Raw genomic sequence first — 13751 nt, forward strand, 5'->3', positions numbered from 1 at the left:
GATATGCAGCCATTAGGCGTTCCAGTGAGTGTTCAGGTCAATTCTGGTGGTAAGTTTGAGGAGACTGTGGGAAGAGGATGAAACGGCTCACTAATAACACTGTCGGCTTGGATTACAGCTAAATAGAAGATGACAAAGTCATCTGTGTATGACTGATGGGGATATGGATGTCGAGGTTTTGCATTGATGTAGGTGGCAACAAAATTGTATTGTCTAATACATAACTAGACCAAAGTGGGCATAAAATAAAGTTGAGATTTTGTTTTAATATTTAAAAGTCACATATTTAAATCAAATCAGCCTGAATATGCAATTTGAAAAATATCAACTGCTTTGCTTTTAATCTCAAATAATTTGCTGTGTAGTGTCCTCAATTTTTCATCAAACAATCCTCCTGCCCAGACTTTTTAACTACAACCTTAAATCAAGACAGTAACTACTTGGTTTTCTAGTACATAGAAAGACATAAGATCGGCTTTGCAACAACTGACTTTAGGCTGCTCAAATGAGACTGCAAATCAAAGTCTAAATAACATCTTTCTGAGGCAGTGAAACATGTAGTCGTTGCTGAACAATTTATTAAAACTCAGATTTATTTGTTTGCTAAAGATGTGCAAAAAATGTTCAAATTAATTATCTTTTTATTGGAGTAGCACAATCTAAAACTGATAAAATTCAGAAAAGTACAATCTTCAAAATTCAATTTTGAATTTACTCATTTGGTGAAACAAAAAAAAACTTCTGTGAAGAGATAATTGTTTTTAATAAAACTATTGTTAACATACGTATTTGCTCCCATAACAGTTCTTGTCAAATAAATTAATCTGAAGCAGTTTTTCCATGACTTCCTCTTCCTTACAGTATGAGTATCTTTGCCACACTTAAAAATTGATCAAATAAGATCTCCAGAAGTTGAACACTACTGAAAAATAGCTGCTTGCCCAAGCTTGACCAGCATAATAAAAACACAAATTGCACTGTATTTAAAAGTCATCTCAAAACAGTAATTAAATTAAAAGGATGAATTGAAAAAAGAGCCCACTGTAAACTCTGACAGAGGACTTATAGTGTTGTGGTTTTATTTATCTTCCAAAGGCCATGAATCCTTAAATTTAGTGCGTTGTACATATTCTTTAAAAAGTTTGGAATTTGCATTAATATGTTCAAAGTCTTAAAAAATATTTTATGTCTAGTTAGAAACAGCCAAAGTAAAAAAAAATGTAAAAAGGAAGAACAAGAGAACAAATAGCCTCTTCTTTTGCAGACTTTGTTCTATTTTCTACTGGAATAATAGATGAATTAGAGTTGCAGAAGTTCGAAGGTAGGAAACAATGAACTCAATATGAAAACTGTGCCGGAACCTTGGAAGCACATCAAATGCTTCATCTATTTTAGTCACAGCAATAAGATAGGTTTACTTGAGCTTATTTGTGCCACTCTTGGAAATAAAGATAAACAAAAAGTATATTAAGCTGTTGCCATCTACTTCTGGCTGTGCAATAAACCTGAAATTGTCTAAAAGTGCTTAATGCACCCACTCCAACTTTGAGACTTTATTAGTTTGAAGGATAAAACAATAGATTCAATTTGGCTGTCATTGTTGAAATATTTATTTTATTCAAAATTTGTCCAATGTCATTTAACTTTTGAAACAGCAAGTTATAGCCGGAATAAATTCAGAAAAGGTTTTCTGACTAAGATGTTTAGTGATTACCTAGATAAAATTACATTTCTTTTGGCATAATGAGGAACAATTAGGGATTTTTTTTTTTTCAGAATTAGTTTCTCTAAAATACCGGTATTATTTACTAATGTCACAAAAAAGTTTTCTCTAGGTCTAACCTAGAGTTAGGTTTAACCAATCAAATTCTGTGACTGTTTATCTTTTGTTAAATCCAGATAAATTGCCAAAGATATTCTTGGAATGTATTTTTATTGTTTGTAACCATCAGTTAAAGAATAATGTCATCCTTACTGTGCTGGACAGCATGAAGATCATAGTATTTTTTTATTTTCTCTTTGATTCCACACTTCTTTTGTTATTTTGTTATTTATTTTATATATATATATATATATACACACAGTATTTGTCAGATGTAGAGGTTGAGTTAAAATAGAGTGTACAGGCGTGAACTTGTGTGTGTATAGTCAGAGGGAAAATTGGAAAGTAGAAGGCAGTAGAAGTCTGATTAATTCATCTCTTCATCATCTAAGAATGGAACAAAAACAAACAAACAAAAAAATAATGATCACAGAGGCTCAGAAATCTCAACAATGTCGCATTTTGATTTGTGTTGTTTGACTGCACAGCAGTGTAACATTCCAGAGTCTGTTTTGCAGGCATGTTTGGGAAAAAGACAACTCTCTGATCAACGTGCAAGCCATCCCCCGAATGCGCCTGGACGCCGACGGCACCCTGCACATCTCCCAGACCTGGTCGGGTGACATCGGCACGTACACGTGCAGAGTCACCTCGGTCGGAGGCAACGACTCCCGGAGCGCTCACCTCCGTGTTAGGTAAACCCCTCCCTCTTCCCCATCTCTCCTTATCTTTTTCTCCTTACACTCTTGTCGTCAAAATTCTTTGATGTGAAGTAGCAGAAAGGAACATGTCCCCGACACCCCACTGTCCTGCCTGTTCTTATCGACATCTCTGACTCATTTCCACTTAAATGACGCCTTCTCTTCCTCACCTCCCTTGTCCTCATTCTCACCTGACACTCTCCAGCCCCTGGTGGACTCCCTCCTCCCACTTTTTTTCCCTTCCCCTATACAGTACTGTACTGTTTTTTTTTCTTCTTTCTGTAAAGTCTTATTATTCCCCGTCATTTCACCAGTGAGTCACTGCAGTAAGGTTAAACTGAATATGAATGTGACTGTTTCTGTCTCCATCGCTCTACAGTACTGTCTCCCTTGTTGGCTTACTGCTTTTACTCTGAGTTACTATCCATCCGTCGCTTTAAGGTTTATATATGAATCTGTCTGCGCTTATCTGAATTTATGCCTGAATGAATTAATGATCCTCAGCTTTAGCCTCATTTATTCACGTCTTTGTCTGTGCATTTTCCTCCTATCTGTCTCCTAATGCCATTCGTTTCATTTCCCGTCCCGACCTCCAGTAATATCCATCTCGTTTTGTTTGCCTGCGTGTCCATCTTGACAAGGAATCGTCTTTGCTGTCTTGTCAAGTCACATTTCATCACCTTTCTGAACTGACGTCTCTGTTGCGAAAGATTTGACTCTTTCTTTGGGCATCTACAGGAGATGTAGGCAGCGAAGCAAACTGCTCTGATAGACAGATTTCTTTTATTTATCAAAGTTGTCCTCTGATCTCTCCCCCCGCGCAGGCAGCTCCCACACGCCCCAGAGAACCCCTCTGCAGTGCTGAGCAAGTCTGAAAAAAGAGCCATAGACCTGGCTTGGGCCAAGCCTTTTGATGGGAACAGTCCTCTCATACGCTATATCCTGGAGGTTTCTGAAAACAGTAAGTCTCTACCAGTCCACTTCTGTACTCTTCTCAAAGTTCACTTCTCCTTGTGTCAGTTTACCTCTAAATTATTTATTCTGACTTGGGTTTGGGGGAAGAGGGACCTTGGCTCATGGGATCATTGATGCAGACTTGAAAAGATAGAAAATGTTTCACATTTGGGTCTGGGTGTTTCGTGTGCATTTCCATGCACGGAGACAGACTCCTGCGATGTTTTTGCTTCAACGTTAAAATGCAAACTAAATGCTGCAAAGAATTTATGAGTGGCTCAAATAAAATTTAAAGAATAATTATTTAGGATTATTCTGGCCGTTTCTAACACTATCCTCCTGTTAAAACTGGAAGCAATGGTAGAACCTCACTCTGTTCTTTTTTCTTTTAAATCCATCACTAATTTGAGTGCATTTATGCAGTGGGAGAAGCATCCCACTTAGGGAAAAAAATATTAGTTACAATGAGTACTATTGAATGAATACCAATGCTACACTTATTGTTTCATAAGTTGCTTAACTTAGTTCTAAGTTTTTGTTTCATTCATTTAAGTTAATCTTGCAACTTGTAATCCATTACTTCCCATTTCTTTAGTGTGTAAAAATTACTTAACACAATGGCCAAATTCTCTTTGTCAATCTTCAAATTGAGAAAAACAGTGGAACATGCCAATCAAATGACACAGATTGGTGCTGAGCTACATAAATCAGAAAACCGTTCAAAGAAAATGGCTGCTGGTCTAGACTTTAGTTTCTACAGATATAATTAAAAAGTTTAAAACAACTGGAATCATGATAAATGAGACCTGAAGAGGACCCAATTTTATCCAATCAGCCCAATGAGAAGGATGGCTAGAAAGGTTAAAAAAAATCTTTATAAGTCCCTGTGGGAGAACTATAGCAAAGAGTGACATTCCTGTAGCAGAAAGATTTGATATCACTGTGAGCTTGATATAAATTAAATGTATTTCAGTGGTGGATGGTAAAACAAGTTTATCAGATGTGACCCATCTGTTTAGCTTATTTTATCAACTTACCGGTAAATTAAATCAAACAGGAAATGTTTGCATTAGGGTTGTATGATGCGATGATATGATTCTACTGCAGTAAAAGATTAATTTATTTTAATTTTGCACATCTAAGCAAAGATGCACACAAGTGTGGAAGTTGCTGTATGTCATTTAAAGTAGATTTAGATGAGCTCAAAACCGCTAATATAACACAATTAGTCATAAATCTGTTGTTTTTTTTAAAATTATCATTATTATGTTTTAGGTGATTGGAACAGTGAAAATGAATGTGTGTGTTTGTGTGCTGTCATGTGGATTCTGTTTTTTTCCATTTTCTCTGCTCTAGATGCTCCCTGGGCCATCCTGCTGGCCAATATTGAACCGGAGTCCACAGCAGTGACAGTGAATGGCTTGATCCCGGCCCGCTCCTATCAGTTCCGCCTCTGTGCCGTTAATGATGTCGGGAAGGGGCAGTTCAGCAAGGAGACTGACCGGTGAGTGAAGGACAGACCTTTTTCTGTTCATCAGTATTCTCCTTTTATTAGAACAAACACTGAACAAATCATAAAATAAATTTTTCCTACGAGGGAACCTCATCATGATGCTGCACTTTTGAACACATTTTAAAGAATATTTTATTATTAAGACATTCAAAAGTTTTACCCGTCTTCAAATGTCTCTGCAGTCCTGGTAGCTGTGGCAAGTAAAAGTAACAGTACTTTTGAATCAGTATTTGGTATGTGCTTCCCTTTTGGAGTCATGGTTTCAGCAGAAACAAACAAATACCAAATACTTCACTTCTTTCGAACAAACAAACACCAAGACAATGAAAGAGGCACCAAAACAAGCTACCTTTGATAGTTAGGATAGACGGACGGACGGATGAACAGAAGGAGGCAGGGAGGGAAAGAAGGAAGCACAGATGGACGGGTGGAATATTGTGATGACCATATAGTGTATTACCTCAGTTTCTTCATCTGTTCTTTCGCTTTCTTCCTTGCAGTGTTCCTTCTAGTATTTATCTGGTTTAGCATTTTGACCACAAAAAATATTCATAAAAAATAATACTGGCATACGAAATTTACATGGTTGCCACTTAAGATATATCCCACCAAATATTGCTTCCAAGCTGTGCTTTGCCACTGTGATATTGGACACATGTGATCAAATGGAGGGATATTTCCTTTGTGTGATAATGCCACTACAGAAAAAGCTGATTTTCCTTTTCACAAATCTACACCAGTGGAGTCAATAACTGCGAAGGCTGTCGTGTCTACATCATCTTGAAGTCCTTTGCTTTGTGGCTGCTGTGTTAAGATACAATGTTTTGCTCATACTGAGGTGCTTCCGAATAAACCTTCCTGTAATGTTCGTACGAAATGATCCGGGTCTGAGGTGACATCAGCATTGTCATCTCTGTGGCTTCACATAGCCAGCTATTCCTCAACCGCTGTTGGTCTCGCTTTACCAGCCAGTCATGCTTCACCACACTGCCAACTCTCTACCCAGAGGAAACCCATGGGTGGGGGGAAAGGGTTCTGTTCCCGTTCATTACAGTTGGCCCAGCACAAAGCCCTACATGCGTCCAGTTGGCCGCTGTTAATTGTCTCATTCCTTTCTCTTATTTCCGTCCTCTCCCCCAGGCACAACAGAGTCTTTGTGAGGGAAAAACTCTGCGTTTCTTGGTGCCCTATGTGTTTGTTTATAAAAATGAGCAAATTACAAATACTAGGAAGCATCAGTAAACACCTTTAAGCAAATGAATTTACATAAATGACAGCTTGATTTTCAAGGATCTGTTTCTATGATGGCAATCTTCTCTCTGTCATCTTATTTTCTCTATGTGTGTATGTGATCTTCAGCGTGTCTCTCCCAGAAGAGCCCCCCAGTGCCCCTCCTCAGAATGTCATTGCCAGCGGCAGGACCAACCAGTCCATTATGATCCAGTGGCAGCCTCCGCCCGAAAGCCACCAGAACGGCATCCTCAGAGGCTACATCGTCCGGTAAAATCCCCCCCACCCTAATACATGTCATTGCCTTCTTTGCCTGTTTTTCCACATTCTTGGGAAGTTATGCAGTCAAATTTTAGTCTGGTGGAACTTCTCTGGATAAACAGACAGTTAAAATCTATATATAGCACATTGTGTCACAGTATAAGATTACTCTTTCCTCATGAAACCCTCTTGTCTCTGTTAACAAAGCAACTTGAAAAATATTTTATCTGACGTACAACCAGCCTTTAATTACTGGGCTGACTTGAGCAAACATTGTGACTCTAATAGACAGAGTATGCAATAAGCCAAAGTGACTGTAAATCCTCTAAACATATAATTAGCTCGGGTCTCTGTCAGACTTTTTATTCATTACATCCAAATGAAACCGCAGGTGATTTCCAGACAAAATCAAAGCTGCCTGTGGGATTTAAGGTGCCGCTTTGCTGGTGCTTTGTCCCCCTCTAGAAGGAAGACAGGTGTACTGCAGCTAAATACTGCAATGTCCTTGTCTGTGGAGCAAGAAACTTGGAACAAAAACACATTTTTACCACATCTGTAAATTAGAATATTATGTAAAATATAATTATTTCAGGAATTTAATTCAAAAAGTAAAGCTCTTTTATATATTAATTTGACAAAGATTGCTATATTTTAAGTGTTTGATTCTGTTAATCCCAATGAAATATGGCTTACAGCTAAAACCCAAAGAAATGGAAAATTTAGTTTCTCAGAAAATGTAAGTATTTAAGTATATAAGTGTAATCAAATTCAGTTATGGAACTGAATTGCTGTAGAAAATAACTTTTTTTGATGTTCGTATTTATTCAGACGTACCTCCGGATCTTTATATTCAAACTTCGTAAATTTGTGTTTCAGCTACCGACTCACTGGGCTACCTGTGGACTATCAGCTCAAGAATATCTCCAGCCCGGATGTGACCACTCTACTCCTAGAAGACCTCATCATCTGGACAAACTATGAGATTGAGGTGGCTGCCTACAACGGGGCAGGTTTGGGCATCTTCAGCCATAAAGTCACAGAGTGGACTCTTCAAGGAGGTAAGGGACTCATCACAAATTAGATATCTCGGTAAATAAGTTTTACCATAAACCTCTCTTTGGCTACACCTCAAGAAAATGGAATACTCAATGAACAATCAAGCAAAGGGATACCTTGGTTAAACCACATGCTGGTACTTTTAGCAGTGTGAGCAGGTGCTGAGTCCTGGTTGGACGTTTTCCTACAACACTTGTTCTTTCCAGTCAAATTTCCACTGATATGCTTCAATACACTCAGTTACTAAATGTTTTTTAGCTATTGACCTTTTGTGGCTTACCTTCTTGGAAGTTGTTGTACAATTGTGACTTAAGTAGCTTTACCTAAGATTGTGCAACCCGTAACATAACCAAGACACAAGATTTGTTTGCTTGAAAAGGTTTTCTATTGTCCTATGTAATGTTCTATTGAACTACTGGAATAACTTTTAAAGGATATTCCAATTTTTTGAGAGGCAACTTTACACAAAACAAATTTGGAATAGCTCATGTGTAATAGCTTTAATAGGTTTTGTGTACTTCTGGTTGAATCTGGCTGCAGATTTTCTAACTACAGGTGTTCTATGCACCTAAAAATCCCTAAGCATCTAAAGCAGTCACAAGTACACTCACAAAGAGCTCTGGTGTTAGGTGTGTCAGTGGGAGACTGATGGCAGTAGCTGCCTTGACCCGTGCAGCAGCGATCAATACTGACAGCAAAACCGATGCGCACAGACTTTAAGCTATTAGTTGAAAGGCACGCTAACACCCTTTTTTTCTAATACCTTTCCGATTCTGCCTCTTCCTTTTTTTTCACCTTTTCTTTTTTTCCCAATTCTTCTGCTTTCTCTCCATCATTCATCCCAGTCCCAACCATCGCTCCAGGAAATGTGCAGGTCGAGGCGGTCAACTCAACAGCTATCCGTTTTACCTGGACCGCTCCGAACCCTCAGTTTATCAACGGAATCAACCAGGGCTACAAGGTCAGTGGGCCCCCAACAGTGTCTTCACAACAAGCCATCACATCCATTGACAGAGCTGTCAGTGCAGAACATGCTCTATTACATGTAGGAAGAGGAGGGAAAAAGCCAGAAGGCAAACAATATTCTGCACCAATGAGAACAATGGACTGTGTTTTCCCATTTGTCAGTTTAAGGTTGTTCTCTTTCTTTAGCAGCATTTCTCTGTGACTTGCTTCTCATTTCCTGTCTGCACCCATCTGCTTTTGTGTATATCTTGAAATGTCCAGTGCTGATCAGTTTTGATGTGGGTGAAAATGTATGGAGTTTGGTAAAGCTGTTTTTTAAAAGAAAACCATGAATAATAAAAAATATATATATATTGAAAAACTTACGCCATTGTCAGTTCTTAAACATCTAACACTAGTAATTATAACTTATTGTTACGGAATTGGAAAAAGTAGGTGAATTTTCAAAATTTTTTGTTTATTTTACAGAAAATAAAAAAAATGCAATGCAGTTTCTTAGATTTTAAAGGGTTAACTGAAACATGTAGGGGATGAGTGATTAAACAGGCACAGGGGAACACAGTTTTGGGAGCATTAAGCCTCCTGACTGACTTCTTTAATAAACATTTGCTTGACCTAAAAGCTGTAAATTAGCCCAAAAGATTAACCACTGGGACTGATTACTTAAATAGCTAATTGGTCAGTCCAGTTCCCATTTGTCCCTGTAGTGTGTGCGGCTATCATTTATGAAGACATGATATCCCATCTCTCTTGAGCAAAATCTCATAGAGCTTTTCTGCTATTCCTACGTTCTCCTTCATTCAAAACATCACCGGGCACTTTTCTAAAAATAGACTAAACCAAGATGCCAAGTGATCCCTAGAGTCTTTGGTTGTCAGAGTAATTTTCTTTCTCATTGTCTCTCCTCTTGTTTTTCTAGTTACTGGCCTGGGAACCTGGCAAAGAAGAAGAAGTTTCTATGGTAACGGTACAACCGAACTTCCAGGACAATGTCCACGTGGGATACGTGACAGGTCTGAAGAAGTTCACTGAGTATTTCACCTCGGTGTTGTGCTTCACTACACCTGGAGACGGCCCCCGCAGCCCACCTAAGGCTCTGAAGACTCATGAGGACAGTAAGCAACTTTTCTTCTCACTCTGCCATCCTGGCAAAAGAAATCAGGCATCTTACAGCAACAACATCCTTTGGGCAAGATCTATTATTCATGCAGAATCATGTTGTAGAAATGCTGATAAAAAAAAGTGTATTTTGCATCCATCCAAAATCTCCTTAATTGGGACTTGACTCTTAATAGCTAAGCTTTAAAAGCCCATCTGCTTGCTGTTGCTTAGTTTGATTTTGCAGAGTTAGATTTACAATCCAAATGTTGAAATGTTCAAAAGTAAATACCGGAGTAAATTATTTGCAGATAGAACTATTTGCCCATTGGCAATGCTCATTATTTTTATTTTTCAAATCAAGCCCCCGGTGCTGTAGGCCACCTGAGCTTTACAGAGATCCTGGATACTTCTCTCAAAGTCAGCTGGAGTGAGCCTAGTGAGAAGAATGGAGTTCTAACAGGTAAACTTCCCAATTTTTTATGAGAAATGAAGCACAAAAGAAAAGAAAAACTGTTTTTATATCTGTCAAAGCTTTGTGGAATGAGGCCAATAACAAGAGCCAACCCTGAGATGGAACTGTGGTAGATTGACCTCATTTATTGTGTTAAGCACATGGGAGCAACAGTAATATTTGTTGTTTATTCTATTTGTGCTGTACGCCTACAACTGCCTTGGCTAGCCTGAAAATATACCTTTACTCTTCTCAGACAGTTGTCGGAAAAATATTTCAAAACATATTCTGCAAAACAAAAAGCGTTCTCGTCTTCTCATCTCGGTCATAATAACTCTACCACAAACATGTTAGCTGGAGTAAACATGACGGTTGCATCAATCTCTGAGAAAAAAAAATTAAGCCCTCTTGTTGTGCATGATAGAATAATTTATGAGGCATCGCAACCACTAAAGAAAGTCCTCATGAGTTATGTGTTTTCAGGAAGTCACAAATAAAGTTGTGGAAGTATGTAAGAATGGTGAAAACCTCTTAAGTTGTTGTAATAGTTGCATTGCCAGCTTTATATGTATCTGTTTACAGATTTACAGTCTATTCTGAGAGTGTATTGGACCACACAATAACAGTGGTGTCTATTGGTTTTCATCATTTTCACTAGGAATAGTTGGAATTAAATAGTTCCAAGTTTTGTGAATCCACCAAAACATCTTCTGAAGTCAGAATTCTGACTTTATTTACATTCACACCTATAAACATGCACACATTCATGCAGATAGATAGATAGACAGATAGTAGGCAACTTGGGTTTTGTGCTTTACCTAGGGTTACATTACAGTATGCAGCAGGACTCTTAAGTACTGATGTGCTGCTACAGTATTTGACTGCACAAAATCCTTAGAAATTCATCGTCACTTGTGAGGCTAGAAACAGTTAGGCTGGTCAACAAACATAAGTAGTAAACCCTTTGTTTTTCTTCCATGGTTAAATTGGGTGAAGCACTATTCTGATAAACAATTTCTGACTTTGCACCATATACACAACAGATGTATATCAAAAGTTGAATTTTGAAACATTTTATCATGTTACAACCATAAACCTCAGTGTATTTTTTAAAGATTTTATATGACAGATCAGCACAAATAGTGTGTAATAGTAGGAGAAATGAAGATGATTTTTGATTTCCTTTTCAACAAATAAAAACACAAAAAGTGGATGGCGTATTTATATTCAATCCCATGAACTCTGATACACCTGCGGTAAATAAAATCAATTGTATAAAATTTTTACTATCTACAAAATAGAGTTCATCTATATCTACACCATGTTCCAAATTATTATGCAAATTTGATTTAAGTGTCATAAAGATTACATTTTTTGTTGTGCTATTAAATGTATAGATGGTATTGTGTATAATACCATCTATACAATACCAGGGCTCTTTGAATCACTATAATTAATTTCAGAGAGCTGGGTTGATTAGTTTGTCTGGTGAGCTCAATTAAAGGAAATCTACTTAAGGAGGATGTTCCAAATTATTAAGCAGGCCACAGGTTTCAAGCAGTATGGGAAAGAGAAAGGATCTCTCTGCTGACGAAAATCATCAGATAGTGTAGTGCCGTATGACAACGTGTGAAAACATTAGATATTTAACGAAAACTGAAGCGTTATTGTACTGTGAAGAGATTTGTGGCTGATTCAGAACAAAGATGGGTTTGTACAGATAAAGGCATAATGAGGAAGGTTTCTGTTAGACAAATTCATCGGATTAAGAGAGCAGTTGTTAAAATGCCCTGACAAAACAGCAAACTGTTATTTGAAGCTGCTGGTGCCTCTGGAACCTCAAGGTGGAGGATCCTCCAGAGGTTTGTGGTGCATGAACCTACTATTCAGCCACCACTAACCAGAGCTCACAAGCAGAAATGGTTGCAGTGGGCCCAGCCGAACATGAAGATTAATTTTCAAACAGACTTGTTCACTGATGACTGCTGTGCAACCCTGGATGGTCCAGATGGACGCAGTAGTGGATTGGTGGTGGATGGCCACCACGTCCCAACACGGCTGTGACGTCAGCAAGGAGGTGATGGAGTCATTTTTTGGGTCGAAATCATGGGGAGAGAGCTGGTCGGCCCCTTTAGATTCCTCGTAGGTGTTAAAATTACCTCAGCAAAGTTTATGGACTTTTTGACCGATCACTTTCTTTCATGGTTCAAAAAGAAGAACCGTAACTTCCGTAGCAAAATCATCTTCATGCATGAAATGCACCATCTCATACTGCAAGAAATACCACTGTGTCATTTGCTGCTATGGGCATGAAAGGGGAGAAACTCATGGTGTGGTCACCATCCTCCTCTGACCTCAACCCTATTGAGAACCTTTGGAGCTTCCTCAAGCAGAAGATCTGAGGGTGGAATGCAGTTCATATCAAAACAGCAGCTCTGGGAAGATATTCTGACATCCTGCAAAGAAATTCAAGCAGAAACTTTCCACAAACTCACAAGTTCAATGGATGCAAGAATTGTTCAGGTGATATTAAAGAAGGGGTCCGATGCTAACATGTAACTCGGTCTGTTAAGATGTTTTTGATTGAAATAGCTTTTGATTTTAGTACATGTGACCACTTAATGCTGAACATTCAAAGAATGACCGTTCTTTATAATCCATAAAATGTTTAGAAAATCTGCTGTGTATAATAATTTGGAACAGTGCATTACGAGTTTTTTTATTTTTGAAAAACATACTGTTCTCATGGGGAGCTTTGTTCAGTAAAATTTGATTTATTCTGTAATAGTTCATGACTTGAAAATTAGACTGACCATCATTTGCATTGACCATTTAAGAAAATCTGAGAAAATATCACTTGCATAATAATGTGGAACATGGTGTAATGCGGTCACAGAACAACTTACACAATGTGGCTATTCTGTGAAAGCCTTAGAGGTGTTCAACCCATCATTCGAAAATAGGAAAGATTGTTGCACACCTGCAGTTTTACCAACACATGCTTTCCATCTAAACTGGGAAATGACAGCATTAATTAGAGAACCACCAAAGATGCCAGTGGTTACACTGGAAGAGCCGCAGATGTCCTCAGGCCAGGAGGAAAATCTGACCGGTAAGATAGTGAGAGATAACGGGAAGATGGATGGAGCTAAAATCAAGGCATTCCTGAGACAAAACCAATTAGAGACTGAAAAGAACTTGACACTGGGGCAAAGGTTCTGCTTCCATCTACACAACAGCCCTAAACATAGAGCCAGGGATGGAGTAGTAACTGATACAAACACATCCCAAAGTTCTCCGACTTTTATTTGTAAGATCATTTGAAACCCATTTATTATTTCGTTTGTATTACTCTTTATTGACCTTCCACATAAAATCCTCATAAAATATGTTAAAGTTTATAGGTGTAATATGTTAAAATGTAGCACAAATAAACAGGATAGGAGCACTTTTGCATTTTTCATTCATAGCAATTTTATTTTATTTAAGGACAAATAATACAAAATATATACATACTGTAGTATTATGTACATACCTTAAGAATATACATATTTTAAAATTTTTCCCAGGACATTTTAATGTGCCGCACAGTCCCAGGAGACAACACCGACATGCCATGTGAGATTACTGATTTGGCAAGAAATGTTGCTTTAATGCTTTATGCAATCACATGAAAAGAGCTGCTGGCCAAGGAGC

The 13751-nt window shown here is 38.0% G+C and overlaps 1 protein-coding gene across 6 annotated transcripts in view; it reads left to right on the plus strand.

Moving 5' to 3' along the window:
* Positions 1-13751, plus strand: part of sdk2b (sidekick cell adhesion molecule 2b) — a 346369-nt gene that overhangs the window by 271112 nt on the left and 61506 nt on the right. For all 6 annotated transcript variants that reach the window (XM_028029735.1, XM_028029738.1, XM_028029736.1 and 3 more), the window contains exons 13-20: positions 2341-2517; positions 3348-3484; positions 4834-4981; positions 6350-6490; positions 7358-7539; positions 8383-8498; positions 9423-9618; positions 9966-10064. In XM_028029735.1, the coding sequence (XP_027885536.1) occupies positions 2341-2517; positions 3348-3484; positions 4834-4981; positions 6350-6490; positions 7358-7539; positions 8383-8498; positions 9423-9618; positions 9966-10064 (1196 nt within the window). The remainder of the gene's footprint in view (positions 1-2340; positions 2518-3347; positions 3485-4833; positions 4982-6349; positions 6491-7357; positions 7540-8382; positions 8499-9422; positions 9619-9965; positions 10065-13751) is intronic.

This window comes from Xiphophorus couchianus, chromosome 10 (assembly GCF_001444195.1).
Source record: "Xiphophorus couchianus chromosome 10, X_couchianus-1.0, whole genome shotgun sequence".
NCBI classification, from domain to species: Eukaryota; Metazoa; Chordata; class Actinopteri; order Cyprinodontiformes; family Poeciliidae; genus Xiphophorus; species Xiphophorus couchianus.